Genomic DNA, 25,018 nt, shown 5'->3' on the forward strand with positions numbered 1-25,018 from the left:
CTCAGGGCCAAAGGGGACTCTGGGAGATTGAGAAGCCAGGATTCAGTTGGGCAGAACTAAGGATGACAGAGAAGTTGGTGCAGGCTGTGCTGTAGAGAACACTGAAATCAAGATCCAGAAGGCCTCCAGAAAAGCTAGCCGAACCCCAAGTGAAGGAAAGAGAAAATAAAGGATTTCCACTTTAATTCTTGGCTTCAATTTGAGGTGATTATTACACTGAACTGAAACTAAGGCTGCCTCCAGAGGCTCCCCAAGAAACCTGTTCCCAGAAAACATTCTATTCTAGAGAAGAACATTACAAGAATCAAATGAGAGTTTACTTTTCAATTATTTATTTTTTTTTAATTTAGAGAAATGAATCTAATAAATGAAACATAAAGGCTAGGCTGAGAAAGGAAATCAATCTTATAGAGGGAAACCATTTATTGGTAGATGCAAAAAAAGTGTATACACACCAAATACAGGTAAAAGAAAATAGGAGTTAAGGCCACTGAAATGTGGGAAATGGGAGTGGTAATTAGGAGAGGATCTGCCAATATAGTTACTCATAGGAGAATAAAAGGCTGTGCCTTGGCCCTTCAAGGATGTGCCTATTAGTTTAGATACCCCCTTTTGCAAGAATGTAAAATAAATTCCTGGATTCATCAGCAAATCGGGAGTTCTTGATAAGATGCTTGTTTCTTACAGATGTTTGATGAAGTTGAACTAAAATAATTATCTAAAGATATAACCTAGCATAAATATATTACACAAACTTTTTAAATTTGAAGTTTAATGTTTTATATATATATACATATATATATATAAAATACATGGTTCTGCTATTAATTCTGAATCTGAAAACATGCATCAAATCCACTTAAAATGAGGTATAATGTATATTTCATACTTTTAGTCATAAAAGTCATGTTATACATGCAAAAGATAAGTTTTATTCTATTCCACACTATGGAGGTTTCTAACATATGGATATAATAATAACATATATGAATAGCATCACTATATAGATTTAAACTAGTTCATAAACTTTATGAATGATATTACACCATGGGTACATGCCTTTGATTCATTTCAATACTTAAGCAAATAGAAAATTTCAATTTTATTTCAAGTTTTCAAGTTTTAATTTCATTTTTTAAATTTAAATTAATTTAAATTTTAATTTCAAGTTTATTTTAGTTTTCTACCTGCAACTGCAAAACAGAAGAGAACAATAATTTCATCCAATATATGTCACATGTAGAACAGAATTGTCTAATATATTTTAAGTGACTTATTTATTTGAAAATAATGGCATCATAACAAAAAGATATGTCAATAAAGATTGAGTAGGGAAAACTTTTTTCTAAGTGCCTATTCTTAAAAGTGTCACTTTTTTCTTTCATAAGCACAATTGTTTTTATGACTAAAATACTCATAAATCAATTTAACATAATGCTAAATATAATTCACCTTACCAGTGTGGAAAACTATCTATACAGTTTCATAATGCAAATTACTTATACAACAGCTGTTCTATGGGTTCAGAAACAAGAAACTGAATAAATCTCATGTTTTATTTAGTCACCACATAGTCATACAAATATTAGTGGGCTAATCCTGCCTAAGGCATTCTGAAAAAGATACTTCATGCAGCAAAAATCATTGGAAGTGGTTATGAAGAAGAAAAAAGGTAAGAAAGGATTCTGTTAAAGACTAGGATTCGGGAAAGATGGTTGGAACAGATCAGAAAATTCTGAATACTCCAAATTTCCCCCACAAACAAAACAAAATTATGCTTCAGCATAAATATATACCAGCTAAAAATAAACAGTAGAATAGTGGTCCTCCTGTGACAAGAGGAAAAGATCCAAAAAGCTAGCTCAGGACAGAGATTTGGTGAGTGTAAAGTATAAACACCTCCAAGCAACTTCCAATAAAACAAATGGAGAGCCTTGGGACTGGCTGAGTTCCGAGGTAGCCTCAAACCCAATCTTAGGAACTTTCACTTTTCAGACAGTGTGGAGAGTCTAGGTTTGTCAGGGAAGACTGAGGAGAACCTCTGTTAATAAGGAATGCCAAGTCCAGCTGTGCTGCTTAGATGAGATTACAGGAAAAGGAACCAGTAAATGCCAAGTGAGTGCAGAAGCAATGAGTCAGGAAAGTTACTGTCTGTGAGCATTTACAGGAGAGTGGAGTTATTGGTTTGGGGTTTCATACTAAAAGGGAGAACTAAAGGAAGACATGAAGCCAGATTCCCTCAACCTCAGGACTAGAAGTGATTAGACTAATAAGATCCTATGCAAAAATAAATAAATAAATAAATAGTAATAACAGTAATTTTAGAAGAGCAGATAAAGGAGAAAGAACCCAACAATAGGAAGTTACTATGGGAATAAGACTAGAGTTCATCTTTCAGAGAAGGACAGAAATAAAAAAAGCCTTACCTCCCCCAAAGAGTAATGTTAATGTAATGTGCACTCTCCAAATTTATAGAATAACCCAAAAAAGACTTTTAAAATCAAATGGGAGAGACTGGGGGAAAACTAAAAGGAAAAAAAATAACAATCCAAGAAAAACCAGAAGATTATGAAAATAAAGTGAACCAACTATAAAAGGAGATCTAGAGTCTTAAGGAAGAAAATAATTCTTTGAAATCTATAATTAGGTAATGGGAAGTCAATGAAGTTATGAGAGGCCAAGAAATAATAAAACAAAATATAAAGAATGATAAAATAGAATGTGAACAGCACCTCAGGGGGAAAAAAAATCTGGAGAACAGATCAAGAAGAGAAAATATAAGACTTGGCCTACCTGAAAGCTATGAACAAAAACAGAAATTTCATATATTACAAGAAATATCAAAGAAAATTGTTCTGAAGTGACAGAACAAGAGAGAGAAAAAAGTAGAAATAGAAAAAAAAAAAAAAATCAACCTATCACCACCTAAAAGAGATTATACAAAAAAATTACTGATAAATTTTGAAATCCCCAAATCAAAGAGAAAATTTTACAAATAACCACAAGAACAATTCAATTATGCTGGAGCTACAATTAGAATCACATAAGATCTATCAACAGCAACAATTCAAACACCATAGGTTCTGGAATACTATATGTCAACAATCAAAATAAGTAGAGTTGTGACAGAAAATATTATATCCAAAAAAATTAAGTAGAGTATTGAATATAAAAAAAGGCATTCAATGAATTGTCAGATTTTCACAATTTTTTTGCAATTAAATTTAATTCAATACAAAATGTGACAAATAAGAGCCAATGACCAAGATTACTTTCAAAGGACTTAATAAGGACAAACTGTTTATATTTTATACACAGAAATATAAACTATATGTTTAAGACTGTCATTAGTAATTAGGTAGTTCAAAAGAAAGATTGAGATAGAGGGGCAGCTAGGCGGCGCAGTGGATAGAGCATCAGCCCAGTCAGGAGAACCTGAGTTCAAATTTGGCCTCAGACACTTAACACTTTCTGGCTGTGTGACCCTGGGCAAGTAATTTATCTCTAAATGACTCAGTCAAAAAAAAAAAAGAGTGGGCTAGAGCCGAGTGTGATATGATTTTTGGCAAAACTGTGCAGGAAAAGGTAAAAACGGTAATTCTATTATACAAATAATATATATTTTTTGCAATAATATATTATAATATATTTGCATAAATAATATTTGCAAGAGCAAAAACTGACACAGAAGAATTAAAGGGGGAAGAACAGCTAGTATTCTGAAATCCTACTTATTAATGGGTTAAAGAAAATATTATATATATATAAACACACACACCCTAGAAGAGTCCTCCAAAATCTATAAAGAAATAAGTGAGGAAGGGAACAGGATAAGATAGGGTATAGAAAAATGTGTAGATTTACCATAATGGGATAAAGTATGTAGATTAATGGAGAAGGAATAAAGAAGAAGGGAAAGGATGAGAGGAGAATATAGGAGGGAGGGGAAGGAGAAGATTATGTAATAATCAAGCAAGCTAACAGGTAGAAATAAAGTAGAATTATTATCACGGATAGAAAACAAGATACAATGCAGATATATGTGTGTATATACAAGTATGTAAACAAATATGTAAAGACATATGTAAAAAACATGCTAAAGTGTAGGCTTCTTGGGAGGGGAGGAGAAGAAAGAAGGAAAAAAGGTTAGTAAAGTAAAAAGTGCACAGCAGAGAACAAAAGAAAACCTACATGGAAGCAAACAAAAGATGGACAATTCTGAATACAATGTGTTTTGTTATATATGCTTTCTTAAAATGGAAATTTATTGCTACATATTTGGAATCTTCTTTTATATTCTGCTATGCATATGACAATGTTTTTTGTTCTTTTTAGTTTTATTCTATTTCATTGTTTTCCTATTTAAGTTTAAATAAAAAAGGACCATGAATCTATTACATACAAATGGATATTTTAATATGTATATCAAAGTATCAGTATAGACAAAAAAAAAAAAGCTTATAAGGGACCCACTCCAGCATCCTATTGGCAGGGCAACTAAAGATACAAAGTCTCTAATCTTTCTTAAAAGTTATAAACATAAATTAAATCATGGAATTCTGGAATTATAAGGGACTTAAAGGCAACATTATGCTTTGTTTACTGGTTAACTTGGCTATAAAAAAAAAAAAATACTGTTAGCTTTATTATCAATACCACCTCAATTTTATTTCCATTTATAATTTACATATACTTTCTACACAACAATCCCATGGGCCAGGTAATGAAAATAGTCAGAGGAGGGGAGGGAAAAGGTGATTTCCATTTTCAAACAAAGAAATTGAGGTTAAGATAAGTGACTTGTCCAAGGTCACAAGACTAAGAAATGAAAAGAGGAGGCTTAAACACAAGTCTTCTAAATCCAAATTAAATTTTCTTTCTATTTTATAATGCTATTTGTTTAAACCTACTATTTTGTTTGTCAATTATACTTGCCGGAAACAAATGATCTGAGATAGGTTATTTTAAATACAATAACTGCAACAGACAACCTACTATTAAGCCTCTTCAATTTCTTGAATAATAGAGTAATAACATTTCAAGGCTGGAAGGCAGCTGGGAGATTACAGATTGTAACATCCTTCCTCTACAGTTGAGGCAAGTAATTCCAAATAAATTCACCCTAGGTTATACAACAATCAGAAGAGTAAATAACTCTTGACTCTCAGTATAGTGATCCTCTCTCCTATAGTGCTTACTATACAATTTTCCTTACTACTCAGAGGAGAGAAGGAGAGGCAATATAAGCATATGCCCTACCCTCTTCCTTCTTTTTGATCATTTTTATAATTATATTATAATCTTATATATTTTACATTATGCATTTTAAAATGTTATTGTTAATCTGTGCCAGATTAACAAGAAGTTTTGTTTATACAAAAAAGATTAAGAAACACTAAAGTAGAATCTAGAATAAAACGAGGGCTGAGAGAGAATAGAAAGGGAAGAAGGAAGTGGAGAAGAGCCTCACATTTAAATCTGTGTGTGTGTGTGTCTGTGTGTGTGTGTGTATGTGTATCAGATTACTAAGAATTCTTCTGGACTGCTAGTAAAGGATAGCACTTATATAAAATGAAGCATTTTTGAAAAAATATTCAAAAGCCACTTTTCCAAAACTTCATTCAAATGATAGTTTCCTCAATTGACTTTCAATGCTTTAAAAAAAGCTATTATAGTTATTATTTAATTTCCTCTTTAAAAAAAACAAACTAACAGTTGGACAATTAATAAAACTGTACATACAGTAAGCTATTGGAAGAGTCAACATAATAAAAATGCTTCAACCATCAAGCAAACATTGTACTACACTGTTGTTTCTCATTACTGTTTTCTTATCTGGCAGCTTTTTGTCAAAATTCCCATTACAATATTTCCAAAACTCAAATGTAAGAGTACAGATTCAATCTTGCCAACTTTTTTGCAAAGAGTTGTTGATTTGTTACTACCATTTTAACAATACTTCTGTACATAGACCAGAATAATATTTGGGGTAGATTATATATTAAAACAAAAAACAAAAACAAAAACAAAAAAAAAACCAAAATTTAAATTTTGGTTTTAAAGGAATGTCCTTAATGATAGATCAATATCTTGATATGATAAAAAACTGTGTAATTCTTTCATTTGTCTAATATATTATGCAAGTTATTTAAATGTAAATCACAATTTTTTAAACTGATTCACATCTAATTTGATCATTCTGGCTAACATATAGCTAAACAATTTTATAAAAGTGACCAATGGAATAAGGGAAAAAATATGGTCTTACCTGGTAGTTTCTTTTCTCAGATAATGTATGTCCATCAGTCCTCACCATAGAGTCGTGTCCTTTCCTCACAGTACTGGAGGCAATCAAACAGAACTGTCACTCAAGGGTCGTGTCACAGGAAGGACCGCCCACCAAGTTCTCCCTCTAGAGTGGAATTATCCAAAAGCCGTCAAAATTACTAACATGTAAAAAATAAGAACAGCAGCAAAAATATCCAATATGATAACATAAAAAACAAAATGAGAAAAAAACTAAGAACAGAACTTTTCTGTATTACATCTTAACAGATTCCCCTTTGGTAAATCTGGGGATGGCGGGACTGGCAGGCATGCTTTATCTGAAACAAGAAATTATCAAATATGAAAAATTTCCCTCTCACACCAACTAAAACTATCTGCTAGAACTCACTATAAGGAAGTAGTCCACAGTGAGAGAAAATGGAATAAACAAAGAGTGTGCCTCAACCTATTTTCTTGTTTAATAAACATCCTCCTGTCAGGATCAGAAGCTTCTCATGATGACTAAAGATGCAGCCAAAATAAGCAAAACTTCTTTTAAGTGGATGACCAGTGACTGACTGACAGCCAAAGCTGGGTTTTCTCATTTTATTAAGAAGCAATTTTTCTAATGTAAAGATTTCCTCTTATTTGGAATTAAATTATCACTTAGGAAATTTTATCCCAATATATTACAATAGCATTTTTTCTAATGAACAGAATGCAAATGAAGACAAATATTTTGTATGCTATCATTACTTGTATGCATTCTTTCAATTAATTTATAATGCCAAATATGTGTGTATATTAATTACATATGCATATGCATGTATCTCCATACGTATGTGTATAAATATAAGCTATTGAAACAAAACAGATTAAAAAGAAGGTACCGTTGACCTCAATTTAAAATGACATGGCAACCTTGATTTTCTATGTTATATGTAGTACTAAAAGTACTGTGGGTTTTCAGAAATCATTCAAACAGATATAATAAACACTAGAAAATTAATAATGATAGGTTTAAGAATTCAAAGGAATTCTCCATTTCCCCACTTTTTTTTCTGTTGAATTTAACATATTTATATAAGGATTGTTTGGGTAAGGGTGTTTGTGTGGGTTCTAAATTCTTCTAGCTATGTTTCATTCCATTCTGTCCTGTCCCTTACGTTTATGTTCTTATATAAACCAACTATATAAAATATATGTATAGAATTGTGTAATATCAACATATTTTATCTTTTAATACCATAATAATTAAAGACTTCTCTGGTATGAAAGGAGAATCCCTCAATGTTGGAAGGAATATCTGCATATATAATGGCTGTGTTCAAATGTCACTTTTCTGCACCTTGAGTATTTCCACCTGTCAGCAGGAGGGTCTCATGCCTCATCACAGGTCCACTGCAAACTTTGTTAAGCATTGATTTGATAGAGTTCTAAAGTATTTCAAGTTTACTTTTCTTTACAAAATTATTTTTTTCAATTTTGTTTTCATTGTATAAACTAATTTCCTATTTCTGTTTACTTCACTCATTTCATATTTCCCAGGATTCTCGGAAATCATCCCTTTAATCATTTGTTGTGGCACAATAACATTCCATTATATTCATACATCACAATTTTATTCAATGAATGATCAATTGATGAGCACTCCCTTAAATTCCAAGTTCTCTGCATCCTCCCCTTTTTAGCCCCCCTCTTCTGCATGAGGAGGTCTGTTTTGCTCATTATAATTATTCCCTCCCCCTATTCTTACACATCCTTTTTGTAGTGGCAAGGAACTATAAACTGAGTGAATGTCTATTAGTTGGGGAATGACATATGAATATATATGAATATAATAGAATATTCTTGTTCTGTAAGAAACGATCAGCAGGATAAATTCAGTAAGGCCTAGAGAGGCCTTTCATGAACTTATGCTAAATGAAGTGAGTAGAACCAAAAGAACATTGTACACAGCAACAAGAAGATTACGTGATGATCAACTGTGATGGACTTGGCTCTTTTCAACAAGGAAGTTATGGTATATGAATGTAATGGAATATTCTTGTTCTATAAGAAATGGTCAGCAGGATGATTTCAGAAAGGCCTACAGAGACTTACATGAACTGATGCTAAGTGAAGTGAGTAGAACCAAAAGACCATTGTATATAGCAACCAAAAAAAAAAAAAAAAAAAAAAAAAAAAATTAGGTGATGATCAATTGTGATGGACTTGGCTCTTTTCAACAATGAAATTATTCAGGCCAATTCCAATAAACTTGTGATGGAATGAGCCATCTGCATTCAGAAAGAGGACTATGGGAACTGAAAGTGGATCATGACATGATATTTTTACCTTTGCTTGTATATTTTCCTCTCATTTTTTTTTCCTTTTTGATCTGATTTTTCTTCTGCAGCATGATAAATGTGGAAATATATTTAGAAAAATTGCACATGTAACTATATTGGATTATTTGTCTAGAGGAGGGGAGAAGTGAGGAGGGAGAAAAATATGGAACCCAAGGTTTTGCAAGGATGAATGTTGAAAATTATATTTGCATGTATTTTGAAAAATAAAGCTATTATTATTAAAAAAAAAAAAAAAAAAAAAAAAAAAGACTGTATGCATCTCAATGTCAATCAGCATTGGTAGGGAGTTAAATAAACAAAAGAAATCATAGGTCCAGCACCTATCTCTATTCTATCATTTCCATAGTCCTAGACAGGATGCTTCTCAATACAAGATAAGATCACATTAGGTATCTTTTTTGCCATTTTCAAACTGCTGACTTATCTTAAGCAGATGGTCCACTAAAAATTTCAGATCTTCAAAAGCAATCTGATAGCCATTACTTTTCTTATCTTGTATTTGGGAAGTTAATCTTTTAAAAAACTTAAGTGTAAAATTACTATTAGTCTTATTAGACTTCATCTTATTATATGTAGGCTAATGTTCTAGTTTGTCAAGATCTTTTTGAATCTTGACTATCACTTACCATGTGAACTCTACTTTCCAGATTTTGTGGCACTTGAAAATTTTATAAATACCCAAACTAGGCCTTTATCCAACTCATTGGGGGGGGTGGGGGTGGGGGGAAGTTAAGCAAGAAAAAGTTGAAGATTATCTCCCCAGGGTATTATAGTGAAGAGCTCCTTCCAAGCTGAAATCAAATCATTAACTTTAATCCAACATTATTAGCTGCATATATCAATATGCAGTCAAAGATAGATATTTCAATGTTCTAGGAGTCTAAATTCCAGACAGCTGATATTTTATCATATTAATAACAGAAACTGAAAACTTTTAAGTTATCAGTGGTTAAATATGAAGGTAGAACCTAAATCAGTGGTCCTCAAACTTTTTTAAATAGGGGGCCAGTTCACTCTCCCTCAGACTGTAGGAGGGCCAGACTATAGTAAAAACAAAAACTCACACTCTGTCTCCGCCCCTCAGCCCATTTGCCATAACTCGGCAGGCCACATAAAGGTCCTCAGTGGGCTACATCTGGCCTGCGGGCTGTAGTTTGAGAACCCCTGACCTAAATAGTATAAAACCAAAGATATTTATTTTAATTAATGTACCGTAGAGTAGTTAAAGCTGCATAAGGTAGCTCTGCTTCCTTTATAGCATAGGGCAAGTTATAAATTACTTCAGTTATGCACTGAAGAGTTTAGAAAGATGATATATAAAATATCTTCAACAAATGGAAAATCCTCTACCAATATATGTTAGTAATTTTCCTGCAAGTTATAGATTACTGAGACATTATATGTTTTCCCAGTCAGTATGTGTCAGAGATGGGACATGAACCCAGGCACTGGCTTCAAAGCCAGATTCTTTCTATATTATATTGTCTCTGGGGCAGCTAGGTGGCACAGTGGATGGAGCACCAGCTCTGAAGTCAGGAGGACCTGAGTTCAAATCTAATCTCATTTAACACTTAACACTTTCTAGCTGTATGACCCTGGGCAAGTCACTTAATCTCAATTGCCTCAGCAAAAAAAAAAAAAAAAAAAAAAATATATATATATATATATATATATATACATATATATATATACACATAGAGATATATATATGTATATGTATCTATACATATATATATTTATACTATGTTGTCTCTGAGAAAAAGTTTAACTTAATAATTAAATATTTGAATAGTCACATTGTCCATGATTCTATACAAATCAGTATATAGTAGCCTACTTATGACATTTTGCTATACAACCATATAAAAACAAGTATGAAATGTTAAGACATATAAAAAGCAACAATTCTGAATCATGGAATACCCCTCAAGATCAAGAAGTGTTGTCTAGATGATGCCATAAATATAAATGGCTATTTTTTATACTGAAATATCTGAAAGCACCTTAATCATTCAAGAAAGGATGTGATAGTTCTTGTAATTAATAGAAGAAAGGAAGCATGAAGAATGCTAGACCTAGAGCCAAGCAAGTGCAAGCTTCTACCTCTGCTGACTAGCTTTGTGACCAATCGGTAGGTCACTAACCTATTTGGGCTTTCTTCATCATCTGTAAAATGAAAGTAATACTACTATATGCCATGCAATATAGCTAGGGATACAAAGACAAAAATGAAACAGTATCTTCTCTGAAAGAGCTATTAATATAAATATGGAGTATTAATAAACTAATACAAAATGCTTTGGGGAAGGAAGATAGAAACATTAAGGATTGATACAGAAGGCATCAGTACTTGAGTTCAGTAAAAAGAAAATGAGATACAGTGTTGAGGAGACAAATAATGGAGGGTAGGATAGGATGAGGAGGCAGTCAGCACAGAGTGAAATGGTAGAAAGAAGTCTTAAGTTTCAGAATGACTTAAATACCATTCTGAGTTTATATTGATTCTCGAGGCAAAAGAAATCTTTGTAGTTTACTGAATAGTGTGGTGATAGGGCAGGCCTGTATTTCAGGAAAATCACTTTGGCAAGTGGATAGAAGACAAAATAAAGGGGGAAAAAAAAAGGAAAAGACATCAATAAAGAAATTATTTAAATTGTCCAGAAGACCAGAATTAAAGAGGTAGTTATGTGAAAAGACATCAATAAAGAAATTATTTAAATTGTCCAGAAGACCAGAATTAAAGAGGTAGTTATGTGAATGAGAAGAGATACAAAGAAGATGTGGACACAGAAATGAAAAGATTTAGCAAATGATTCAATATGTGGAATCAATGAGTACAATAATAAATGAGAATAACACTGAGAATCTAAGCTTCTTCATGTATTTGGAAAGATGCTGGTACCTTCCTCTAGAAGAAGGATGAATTAAAGGAGAAATGAAATCAACCAATCAATAAAAAATTCTTCATCACCTACAACATGCCAAACAAAAAAAGGAAACAAGCCTTATTCTGAAAAAGCTTACACTATATAGAGGGAAATTACATGTGCATAGTGTTGCAAAATGTTAATAAAGCTTTAAATTTATAAAGTTTAAAAGCATATACAGGGACACCCTATATAAAAAAGATACTAAATCAAGATTAAATAGATGTAAGATAAATGCAAAATAGGACTTAAGAAAGGAACACAAACTTACAGTTTTTGAGCCTTGTCCATATGGCATGATGAGAAGGGAGTACAATTGCACACAAAAATCTAGTTATAAAATTGGGAGGCTGGAAGAAGGGTGTCATCCTTAACAAAAAGAACGCAATTTTGGTAGATAAAAGATTTAGGGGGGAAAGATTGAGTTGTGCTTTAGATATTTTGCACATAGATGCCCAAATAACATTCATTTTAAACATCCAATAGGTTGAGCAAGGTCTCATGACATGCCTGTCATTCTGGGGAGGGGAATGTTGAAACGAATGGGTTTGCTCAAGGCAAGGGATTCTGGGATACAGCAGAAAAAAAATTGATCAGAAATAAGGTCTCTGTTAATTCCAGCACTAATATGATGAGCACCCTGGAGAAGAAGAGAGCCTACAAGCTCCCTAAGAAAAACAGAACAGGTTACAGTTTCTATAACACTATGGTCTGGGATGTAGCCAGATGCCTGGACTCACTCAGTTTGGGCAGAAGGGTAAAAAGGAATAAAGGAAGAAGAAAAGGAAGCAGTAGCAGCAGAGAAAAGAAAAATTCAATAAGGTATTTGATATAAGAAAATCTAGGTAAGAATATATGAATCTGGAAGAAATCTGCATACAGATAATTAAACTGGTACATGGTAAAAGGGGAAGAAGTGAACTCCAGAGACTTGGGGTGCCCCCATTGTCATAATGCAGATTAAGAATAATGATCCAGAAAAAGAAGGAGCTATCATATAGAAAGGTTACCTAAGGGAAAGCAGAGAAAATGTATCACTAACGAACAGAAAGTATATAGGAGAAAATATAAGGAAAGGAGAAAATATACAGGAGAGTGATCAAATTGGCATGATAGGGAAGAAATCATGAAGAATTAAGACTAAGACCATCAGATTTAGCAATTAAGATGTCATTAGTTAACTTCTGGAGAGAACAATGCAATTGAGTGAGAAGGCTGGAAGTCAGAATGCAAAGCTTTGACGACTGAGAAGGAATTAAAAAATGAATGTAGACAACTTTTTCTAATAATATGAATAAAAATGGGAAAGGAAAGTAGGATGACCGCTTGAGGAATTGTGAGATTTAAGATGTTAAGTTTCAAGATGTTAAGTTTTAAAGTTTGGGGGAGGCTTTTGAATTTAAAGGCAATGGTAAAGAAAAGATAAAGGTTAAGTACTAGAAAAGAGAGATAGAAAAGACCAGAAGGGATGGGATCATCCATCATCACAGGCAAATGTAGAAGGTTAAGCCTTGACAAAGGGAATGACAACTTTCATTACAAGGAACTGGGATAAAGGAGAAGGTAAGATTTAGGGGATAAAGGAAAGAGTACTGGGAAGTTCAAATGGTGTGGACTCAACTATCTGAGTGAAATAAGAGGTTCTCAACTAAGAAAATAAGAGAGAAAAGGCTTTGGAGGCAAGTGAAATAGGATATCAATTAAGGAGCTACAAAAGAATTGCTTGTTACCAGGAGGAATCAGTTGTAGATGGTTAACAAATTTATAGTGTACTCAAGTCAGAATGCTTGTGTGACTTTCTTCAAAAGCATTCACAAAGACTCAAAGGAAATGGCTAATAGAAGTAAATCAGATCAGAATTTTTAGGATTCACAGCAACAGAACAGGCTGAGATTTGAGAATAGAGAATGTGGGGAGCAGAATCATTTAAATCTAAGTCAAGACTGAGAAAAAAGGAAAAAAAGTCAGGAGATGGAGGCCACAAGGAGAGGAAAAAAATCAGTTCTAAGAGGGTGAGGCATAGTAAAAGGATGGAATGATAAATTCTAGTCAGATAAGAGTTTCTGAGTAAGGAAGTGAATTATTTGTCTTTTAGAACAGATGTAAAGATCTCTGCATATTATTTACTATTGTATGTCATAAATGTATTGAAAATTAGACGTTGGTGTGGTGGATAGAGAGCACCAATCCTGAAGTCAGGAGGACCTGAGTTCAAATTTGGCCTCAGACATTTAATACTTCCTGTCTGTGTGATTCTGGGCAAGTCACTTAACCCCAATTGCCTCAGGGGAAAAATAATATTAATAACAATATAGCAGTACCAAGTAACTTCCTGAACTCTGTAATAACTAACTTGGCCCTTCTCTTTATCACACACAGCACTATGCCTCTAGTGAAATAATATTTGTTTGTTTTTTTGTTTTGATTTGTTTTTTTAAATAATAATAGTTTTTATTTACCAGATATTTGCATGGGTAATTTTACAACGCTGACAATTGCCAAAACTTTTTCCCCCCCAATTTTTCCCCTCCTTCCTCCCCCCCCCAGATGGCAGATCGACCAATACATGTTAAATATGTTAGAGTATAAATTAAATACAATATATGTATATATCAAACAGTTGTTGAAATAATATTTGTAAAGCCCTTATCACAGTGTCTGGTATATGTAAATGTGTCTTCCAAAACCCTTCCTCATAGCAGGGACTATCCTTATCCTCTCTTTACTGGACCTTACTCCCTCCTCACTTGGGTTTCATTAAATCCCTCACTCCCTTAAAGATGGAATTCAAGCACCATCTCTTATCTAAAAAGTATTTCCAAATTTTATCTGTTAAAGTTGTTTCCTCCCACTACTTAACAACTTCTTATTTTTTGGTACAAATGGTCTGACTAGAAAAAATGTAAGCTTGACAATAAGGAGTGTTTCATTCTTTGACTCTGTGTCCCTTGTCTAACATAAATATTTATTAAATGCTTATTGATGTGATACTTTAAGAATATATTCGTATGAACAGAGATAAAAGAAAATTATTTTCATGAGTAAAATATTTCATATGGCACAATTTTAAGTTAATGTTTTATTATCACAGGATAAATTTTTCCATTCTTCTAAAGAGGTTGTCTTAAATAGCAAAAACAGTACTTACTGCAAAAACAGTAAGTTGGATTTTTGAATTATGTTTTCTTAGTTTCAATTTTACAATTAATATTTTTAAAAATTTAGAAGACATTCCTTGATTCTTATTGTATTAGCTGCGATATTAAATATTCATTATCAGGAAAACTCTATTATGACAAGACATACACAAAAGCAACTACAAAGTAACTGTAGAGTTGGACAGAAATTATTTCTTTATCTATTAAATGGGGAGAATTTTGAAAAGGTACCTGGTTAAATTCTGTTCAACTCATCAATTATTAAGCTCCTACTATGGCCAGAAGTGCCTGGAGAAATTCAAAGTTTAGACAGGTAACACAATTGTATTAAGAGAAACTGAATCTTAGAAAAAAATGCAAAATAGTATATGACAAAGAGAACACAGAGGTACAAGTTAAATGTACTAAGGTCCAAGGTGGAAGAGGATCTGGAAAGGCTTCTTGTACACTGCACTTGGATTTTTCTATAAAGGATAAATAGGTATTTATTAAATGCCTAATATGTAACAAGTACTGGGCTACACAATGGAGATCACAAATCAAAAAATAAAACCATCACAACTCTCAAGAAGCTCACATCTTTCAAGAGAAAATAAATACAATGGTTATAGAGACTAGAGAGAAAGGAATAGGGACTGGATCTATAATTTCATCTGAGTAGAAAACTGGGGTGGAGGTTCCCTCTACCAATGTCTACCAATGCAAGTCAGCACTATTTCTGTAACTAATAGTCTTAAAAGGATGCTTAACAGTGGTGTCAAACTCAAGGACAATTCTAAGGCAATTGCATGTTATAAAACCATAAATTAACATTAACTAAACAATATTGTCTAGTATTTTTATTACTATGTAAAACATTCCCCAATTACAATTCAATCTGATTGGATCCCCCATTGAAATTTCTGTAACCTATACACCCAGGTTCCTGAGTTTGCAACTGTTGGCATAGAGCACTAAAAGAGAAATGACTAGCCCAAAGTCACATAGAACAGGATGTGAACTCAGATCTTCTTGGTTTTGACAAGAAAATACACTAAAATTTCCACTGCCTCTTTCTACAGAAGGATCAACAAAGAATAAGAGAGATTTCTAACTCAGTTGATTCTCAGCAACAATCCACCACTTACTGTAATGCCGGAGAAACAGAAGCAAGATAGAGATTATTTAATAATTTATTTAAAAGGGAGAGATTTACTGTGACCAAATGGATCCATGGTTTGGTCCCAGGGCTGAATGAGACTATCACCTCCAAGAATCTAACAATGTGAGTTCTCAATGACAGACTCAGGGGGTAGATTGAGGCAGGGGCAGAGTCAGGGTGCTGAGAGCAGAAACAGGACTCTGACAGGGTGGGGTGAGCCACAGGAGAGGGGGATTAAATCATAGGGGGAGGCACCCAGGAGATGGGGAGAGGCATCTAGATAAGCCTGTATCTGATGTTCTGATAGCTTGGGATAGGGAGAGGCATTCTGATATTCTAAAATATGAGACCTTTTTATCCTTATCAAATATTCTGATTAAGAGGAAGGGGTGGTTTCTCAGGACTGAGCAGAACAATTAGGAAAACCTAAGCAGGACTGAGTCAGGAAAATGTAATGCCGGAGAAACTGTGGCAGGATAGAGATTAGAGAACAATTTAATAATTTATTTAAGGGGAGAGATTTATTGGGACCAAAAGGATCCATGGTTTGGTCCCAGGGCTGAATGAGACTATTGCCTCCAAGAATCCAACAATTTGAGTTCTCAATGACATATGGCTCAGACTCAGGGGGTAGACTGAGGCAGGGGCAGAGTCAGGTGCTGAGAGCAGGAACAGGACTCTGACAATCTGACAGAATGAAGAGAGGTATCCTGAAAATGGGGAGAGGCATTCTGATATTCTAAAACATAAGATCTTTTATCCTTATCAAATATTCTGATAAAGAGGGAGGTGGGAGGGGAGATTTTGCAGGACTGAGCTTTGAAAAGCAGGGAAACTGGGTCCAGACAGTCTGGACTGGGTCAGGATAATTATGGAAACTGAGAACTGTGGCATAACATTAATTAGGGAAACTGAGTCAGGACAATAAAAGAGAACTGTGGCATAACATTACCAGGAAGTTTAATTACACACACACACACACACACACACACACACACACACACACACACACACACACACACACTCGCCCAGGATATTCCTTATTTTCCTCATGTAATTGCCACTATATAACCAATCTTTTTCATTTGACGGAGCAAGTTCAAGACAATTTTCAGGTGAAGAAATTAAAGCTATCTCTGGTCATGTGACAAAATACTCTAAATCAGTATTGATCAGAGAAATGCAAATTAAGACAACTCTGAGGTACAACTTCACACCTCTCAGATTGGCTAAGATGACAACAAAAAGTAATGGAGATGTGAGAAAACTGGGACACTAATGCATTGTTGATGAAGTTGTGTACATGTTGTGCAAACTGTGCATATCCTTTTGATGAGAGTTAGGAAAGGGGGAACCCCTTTTGGATCATTGCAACAGCACAGAGTCCCCTGTAAAGGAATTTACAGGCCCCAAAACCTAAATTGATTAAAAAAAAAAAAAAAAAAAAAAGGTTTATTGTAGGGTTTGGAAGTAAGATTAAAAGGTAGGAAAACACCAGAGCCAGGGTGGCTCCGGTGGGCAGAAATCCTTGACATGACCAGCGTAAGGATGCCATGTTTGGGACCTCTGCAAAGAGTGGACTCCAGTCTGGCTCTTTTTATAATGGGGGGGTTTGGACAATCCAAAGGGGCCCATGGGTAGAGTCCCAGGCTGGCCTCCAGCCTGAGCTTCAGAAGTCAAGGTTAGAATTTGAATAGATTTCAATAGGTCCTTAAATAAGGAAGAAGCTGTTTGTGGGGGTTGGGGAAATCTGAGCAGATAGTGAGGGCTGGGAAAGCCAGAATATCATTGGAATTCAAAAAGGGTTCTTTTGGACCAGGATTTGTGAATCCTAGCTTCTTCAGCCCTGGGTGGGTTGGAAATCAGAAAGGAATCTTAAAGGGACCTCAACCCCCATCACTTTGACCCAGAAGTATCTCTAATGGGTCTGTATCCCAAAGAGATTAAAAAGGGGAAAAGGACTCATATGCAAAAATGTTTGTAGCAGTTCTTTTTGTTGTGGCAAGAAACTGGAAACTGAGTGAATGCTTATCAGTTGGGGAATGGCTAAATAAGTTGTTATCTTAAATGATCTGCAGGATGAATTTACAACTTTCATGAATTTATGTTAAATGAAGTGAGTAGAACCAAAAGAACATTGTACACAAGCAACAAGAAGATTATCTGATGATTAACTATGATGGACTTGGCTTTTTTCAACAATAAAGTGAGTCAGGTCAAATCCAATAGACTTGTAATGGATGAGAGCCATCTGCATCCAAAGAGATTACTATGGAGCCTGAATGTGGACGAGGACATAATATTTTCACTTTTTTTGCTGTTGTTTGCTTGTTTGGATTCCACCCCCCCCCTCTCTTTTTTTCCCTTTTTGATCTAATTTTTCTTCTGCAGCATTATATATGTGGAAATATGTTTAGAAGAATTGCACATTTAGTCTATATTGGATACTTGCTGCCTAGGGGAGAGCAGAGATGGGGAAGGAGAAAAATATGGAACACAAGGTTTTGCAAGGTTGAATGTTGAAAACTAACTTTGAATTATTTTGAAAAATAAAAAGTTATTATAAGAAAACATTGCTCTACAATTCATTGCTCTAAAGAGAACAAAATCTGGACTCAACTTCTTTCTGTCTCCCAAAAGGGAATAAAAGCAAATAGTCCACAAAAAAAGACTAGATTTTCAGAGTACTCTATGGGGGAGCAAGAGACATCAAAAGTAAGCAAGCTGCAATAAAATAAACCTAACTACTTTATTTCATTCTTTTAGGGTAAGATTTGGGGGGAGTGGGAATGAGCCCAAAATTCTCAGGAAGAGTACCATTTTTACTAATAAAAAGGGCAATTTATAATGACACATTTCTTTATGTAGAAAATTCACTATAAGTAGAAATAATCTGAGACAAAGAGATAAGGATCAAAGATAATCCTCCTGTAAAGAGAATGCTTGTTCTGGTATGTGTTGTTTTTTGGATTCCAAGGAGACCTATGCAAAGCTAAGGAAGAATAATAAAAGCAAATATTTATATAGTGCTTTAATGTATCTACAATCTCAGCTGATTCAACTAATTCCACAAATGTTAAATATCTTTTAAGTCCAAGAGGAGTACAGAGCTTAGCATAGCAATGGGAGATACAAAGAAACTAAATCCAAAATACTGTCTTAAGAAACAATAAAGTGATGCTAAAGATGTTATTTAGATTTACTGATAAAGAAAATAAGGATTTAAGAGGTTAAGTGATTCATGGACATTTAGCTAAACTTCAAAGGTCCAAATAAATACACAAGCCTCTCATGTAAAAGGAGTGCTCTTTCCATTAGGCATAGGGAAAGAAGCAAAAGTATGGGAGTTAAAAGGATGAAGTATTCTGAAAGAACCCATCAGATAATAAAACTAGACCAAGGCTTGACCCAAAAACTTGAAACATTTCTAGGACAGGAATACAAAATAATCTGGTCCCCATAATCTCCCAGAAAGAGTTGTCCAACAGTCCCAAAAGGCAATTTCTGGTTCATCAAGGCCCAGGGTAGGAACATCTTTTTTTTTTTTTTTTTTTTTTTTTTGGTGGGGGGGGGGGGGTAAAGGGGTGCTTATAAGTTTTCTCCCTCTTCAGTAGTTTTCAAATTTTTCTAAAAACATATGAAAATAGTTTGACATTCATTTCTGTAAGATTCCTTTTTTCTTCCTTCTTCCCTAACTTCCCTGAGACAGCAAGCAATTCAATATAGCTTAACTGTGTACCATCCTTTTAAATGTATTTCCATATATGTCATGTTGTGAAAGAGAAAAATCTGACCAAAAGGGGAAAAAAAGGAGTAAAAAAAAGCATACAAATAAAAAGATGAAAATACTACACTTCAATCCATATTCAGTCTCCATAATTCTCTCTCTGCATGCAGATGGCATTTTCTATCCCAAGTTTATTGGAATTGTCTTACATCACTACATTGCTGAGAAGAGTTGATCATCATCACATAATCTTGCTGTTACTGTGTATAAAAATGTTCCAGGACCATCTCTAAAAACAATCACTTTACTTATGGTGAGTGATCCCCTGCCCCATGTCAGAAACAGTCTCCCTTTTGATGTCCATTTTCCAGATTCTCTGGCTTCATATAAGAATACAAGCCATTCTCCAATTGATAAATGGTCAAAGGATATGAACAGACAATTTTCAGATGATGAAATTAAAACTATTTCCACTCATATGAGTGTTCCAAATCACTATTGATCAGAGAAATGCAAATTAAGACAACTCTGAGATACCACTACACACCTGTCAGATTGGGAATGACAGGGAAAGATAATGCGGAATGATGGAGAAAATGTGAGAAAACTGGGACACTGATGCATTGTTGGTGGAGTTGTGAAAGAATCCAACCATTCTAGAGAGCAATCTGGAATTATGCCCAAAAAGTTATCAAACTGTGCATACTCTTTGATCCAGCAGTGCTACTACTGGGCTTATATCCCAAGGAAATACTAAAGAAGGGAAAGGGACCTGTATGTGCCAAAATGTTTGTGGCAGCCTTTTTTGTAGTGGCTAGAAACTGGAAAATGAATGGATGCCCATCAATTGGAGAATGGTTGGGTAAATTATGGTATATGAATGTTATGGAATATTATTGTTCTGTAAGAAATGACCAACAGGATGAATACAGAGAGGCTTGGAGAGACTTATATCAACTGAAATGAGCAGAACTAGGAGATCATTATACACTTCAACAATAATACTGTATGGGGATGTATTCTGATGGTAGTGGATATCTTCAACATAGAGAAGAGCTAATCCAATTCCAATTGATCAATGATGGACAGAATCAGCTACACCCAGAAAAGGAACACTGGGAAATGAGTGTAAATTGTGAGCATTTTGTTTTTGTTTTTCTTCCCAGATTATTTTTACCTTCCGAATACAATTCTTCCCTTGCCACAACAACATCAACAAAATTTGGTTCTGCACATATATATTGTACCTAGGATATACTAGAAGATATTTAATATGTATGGGAATGCCTGCCATCTAGGGGAGGGGGTGGAGGGAAGAAGGGGAAAAATTCGGAACAGAAGGGAGTACAAAGGATAATGTTGTTAAAAAAAAAAAAAAAAAATTACCTATGCATATGTACTGTCAAAAAAAAGTTATAATTATAAAATTAATTTTTAAAAAAAGTTATGAGGTATGGTAATGAATGAGGTTCCTTTAGAAGGGAAAGAATTCGCTAACCCAGAGGCTATGGTAAAATAAGGTTTTATTGTTTAAAAAACACACCAAGAGGCATTCTCTTAGGCAGCATATCTTTTTCAATGAAGGAAGATCTGCAAAGAATCAGTTTCAGAAAACCTATTTTACGAGTAAGTCTAGGGGAAGTTTAATAATTCTCAATTGAATGTGAAATCTTTCCTGGGTTTGTGACTTCCCAGTAAGATCAATAGAAGTTTGATTTGCTCTTGAATGGCACAGCTTATCGAACTCTGGATGTGAGACCATTTGGAGTTATAGATCAAAGGAGACATGGTTTCTGTGATTTCACATCATTTTACAGAATTCACTCAGGTCATACAGAGTTCACTTGTGTCAAAAGGATATGAAAAGGCAATTTTTAGAAGAACAAATTAAAACCATTTCTAGTTATATTTTTAAAAATGCTCTAAATCACTATTTATCAGAGAAATGCAAAATTACAGAGAAATGCAAAAATTCTACAAACCTCTCAGATTGACTAAGATGACAGGAAAACATAATGATAAATGTTGAAGGGGATGTGGAAAAACTTTATCACTAAAGCATAGCAGGTTGAGTTGTGAACAGATTTAACAATTCTGGAGAAGCAATTTGGAACTATACCAAAGGGCTATCAAACTATGTATACCCTTTGATCTAGCAGTGCTTCTACTGGACCAATATTCCAAAGAGATCATAAAAAAAGGAAAAGGACCTACATGTGCAGAAATATTTGTAGGCAGCCCTTTATGTAGTGGCAAGGAACTGGATATTGAATGGATGCCCATCAGTTGGAAAATGGTTTAATAAATTATAGTATAGGAATACTATGGAATATTATTATTCTATAAGAGATGATCAATAGGATGATTTCAGAGGCCTGGAGAGACTTATCTGAACTGATGCTAAGTGAAATGAGCAGAACCAGGAGATCATTGTACATAGAAACAAGATTATATAATGATCAATTCTTTTAAACAACGAGATGATTGAAGCCAGTTCCAATGATTTTGTGATGAAGAGAGCCATCTATACTCAGAAGAGGACTGTGGGAACTGAATATGAATCACAAAGTAGCATTTTCATTCAATTTGTTGTTGTTTGTTTGCACGTGGTTTGATCATTTTTTCCTTTTTGATTTTTTTTTTTGCAGGATAAATGTGGATATATATAGAAGAGTTGTAAAATAAATAAATGATATATATATAGAAGACCCAAAATATAAATTATATATAATGCTTTAAAAATGTTAAAGTAGCTCTTTCTACAAAAAGTCTAAATGCCTTTTAATCTTGATGCTTTCTCTCTGAGATTATCTCCATTTTACAGAGCATGTACTTTGTTTCTACATGGTTGTCTGCATCTCCGCCTTTCTCACTGACTGGGAGCTCCTTCAGTCAGCCAACAAACATTTGAGCCAGTTCTGATATAACCAATGTATATTTTCGAAAAGCACAGAGCTATGAAGTATCAACAAATAAAACCACAGAGCTTATGGGGAAAATGAATTTATTATGACAATGCTTAAAAATTTTTGTCATCGACACATTAAAAATAGATAAGAAATCAAACGGAAAAAAGTTATGATTTAGAAATACATAACTATTACAATAAATAATGGCAATTTAATTCCCTGAATTTAATCAATTTAATCCCCTGAAACAGATCCTTTACTATTTTCCTATTTATCTTAATGTCCTATTATTCCTTAAAAGAGAAGAGAAACTGAACCTTACAACTCTGTCAAGGACCAACCTTTTATATCAGAAAGAATATTAAGAAGCCAAGATATTCCTGACAGTTTTGCAAAGGTTTGATAAGATTTATGGCAGTTAGAAAAAAAAAGAAACCACTGGATGAAACAGGCAGGGGGGAGGGGCAAATTATTATGCCTCCTCACCATCAAAATGTCTTCCAAAGAGCTAGAAGCTAACAGTGTGAGTTGAAAATTACAATATAGCCATTTTCTAACAACATTAAGATAGTAGAAATTAGGAAAAGTAGGAGTAAAATAAGCTATTTGCCAAGGTTAGAGGGAGTAGACTAGACAGAAACAAGTTCTAGACTGTTTCTAACTATGGTGGGTGGCTTTGACTCCCACCCCAAATAAATGAGGTAGGCTTTCAACATGGTAGCTGGGAATTCTAAAGAAGTACTATGTCTATAAGAGGATAGTGAGGATGGAAGTTATGCATCTGTCAAACTATTTTCCCTATCCTTCCAAATATCTGATTCGTCAGTTGCTATCAAAGTCTGAGGGTTGGGGAAGTATGCTCCTTATAGATCTTCAAACTCACTTGTATTGACAGACTAGTAGAGTGCCATAAAGATTTTTGGGAAATGACCTGTGAGTACTTGTCATACTCCTACACTAATCCTACTCACAAGGTATGCATAACTTGATTACTTGTCATCCCATCTCTAATGATTATTGACCCATATATTATGGGTTGAAATTATGATAGGCTTTAGATGAAACTATTAAAATTAAGCCACTTTACATGTATAAAATACCAACTTCATTTCCCAAGTTAAAAATCAAGTTAAAATCAAGCACATAAAAATTTGTGCATATTATGTGCCTCTTCCTCATGCAACCAAACTGTCCAGGATCTAGAGCAAAGCTTCTTAAACTATAACTGTTGGGAATGGAGAAATTATGATTTATTATCATAATATTATATATTATAATATTACATAAAATAAAATTATTGTTTGATTTTTATACTTATTTAATCTATTTATATACTCAGGATCATCTAAAAATCTCTCTGGCAAAAAGGGATAACCTTAAGAAGTCCTAACCTAGCAAACATTGAATGACTGGATAGAGAACTGTCTGAACTAATGCCTTTCCCCTTTTCTTTTCCTCCTCCTCTCATTCTTTTAATTTAACTGCTCACAATTCAGTAAATTCTATCTCAATCTAACAGATGTAAAAACAAATGATATGCTATATGTAAAGAAGTTAAATATCATCTATTATGATCATAAAACAAAAACATAAGAGTAATAAAGTGTGTGCCTTGAGATCATTTAGACTTGAAATCAAATTCTGCCTAAGAGACTTAACAGCAATGTAATCAAGAGCAAATCATTTAATTTTTCAAAGCCTTGAATCTATCAGAAGAAGATGATTCCAAAAAGGGAGGGCCCTAAACTGATGAAATTTCAAATTGAAAACAACAGCAACTAGACTGTTGCTGCTGCTACCACCATCTCATTTTTTACATCTTCTTCAATAATTATTAGAGTCAGTCATCCTGACAGTTATACAGAGATAGAGATGGATGGATGGAAGAAATAAGTCAGCATTTATCAGACTTGTTTGTGTCAGGAAATACAATAAGTTTTAGGTATACAAATACACACAAGCAAGTCAGTCCTTGCAAGAGCTTAAAGTCTAATGGAAGATAATACGTTAAATGGTGGGTGGAAAGCAAATAAGATAAGGGTATATCTTCACGGAGGCAGGATAGACGTAGGCCAAGAACTGAGGTAAAAACTTGCTTTGGGGTAAGATAAAGCAAAAGCTCACCTATAAGAACCTGGAGTCCCAATGTTCAGAGTCCAAGGTAGTTAAGGATGGGGGAAAAGGGATTGGGAGAAGATGGATGACAACCTAAGAAGTGGTGCAGAGACCTGATTCCAAGAAAGATAAGATAAAAAATCTCACCTATTAAGAGACTGGGATCTCAGAGATTTTAATCTAGGATTTGGAGAGAAGAGAATAAGATCATGGTAGAAATGTAGACAGCTGGGAAATAGTGATATTGGAATCCTGCTACTACTCTTTATGTTATGTATAAGTCAAAAAAGTTGCACAGCTAGATTTAAAATAATTATTTTAAATTAAATATATATGGGGGTAGCTAGGTGGCACAGTGGATAGAGCACCAGCCTTGAATTCAGAAGGACAGGAGTTCAAATCTGGTCTCAGACACTTAATACT

The 25,018-nt window shown here is 34.0% G+C and overlaps 1 protein-coding gene across 8 annotated transcripts in view; it reads right to left on the reverse strand.

Moving 5' to 3' along the window:
• CNOT2 (CCR4-NOT transcription complex subunit 2) overlaps window positions 1-25,018 on the reverse strand; it is a 143,258-nt gene that overhangs the window by 87,243 nt on the left and 30,997 nt on the right. For 3 of the 8 annotated variants that reach the window (XM_074270556.1, XM_074270551.1, XM_074270558.1), the window contains exon 2: window positions 6,269-6,341. The exons of 2 other annotated variants lie outside the window; for them this stretch is intronic. In XM_074270556.1, the coding sequence (XP_074126657.1) occupies window positions 6,269-6,341 (73 nt within the window). Of the gene's footprint in view, window positions 1-6,268; window positions 6,413-25,018 lie in introns of all 8 variants that reach the window. 3 more of the 8 variants (XM_074270557.1, XM_074270550.1, XM_074270553.1) reach the window with 1 other exon arrangement.

Source organism: Sminthopsis crassicaudata, chromosome 5 (genome assembly GCF_048593235.1).
Source record: "Sminthopsis crassicaudata isolate SCR6 chromosome 5, ASM4859323v1, whole genome shotgun sequence".
Classification (NCBI taxonomy): domain Eukaryota; kingdom Metazoa; phylum Chordata; class Mammalia; order Dasyuromorphia; family Dasyuridae; genus Sminthopsis; species Sminthopsis crassicaudata.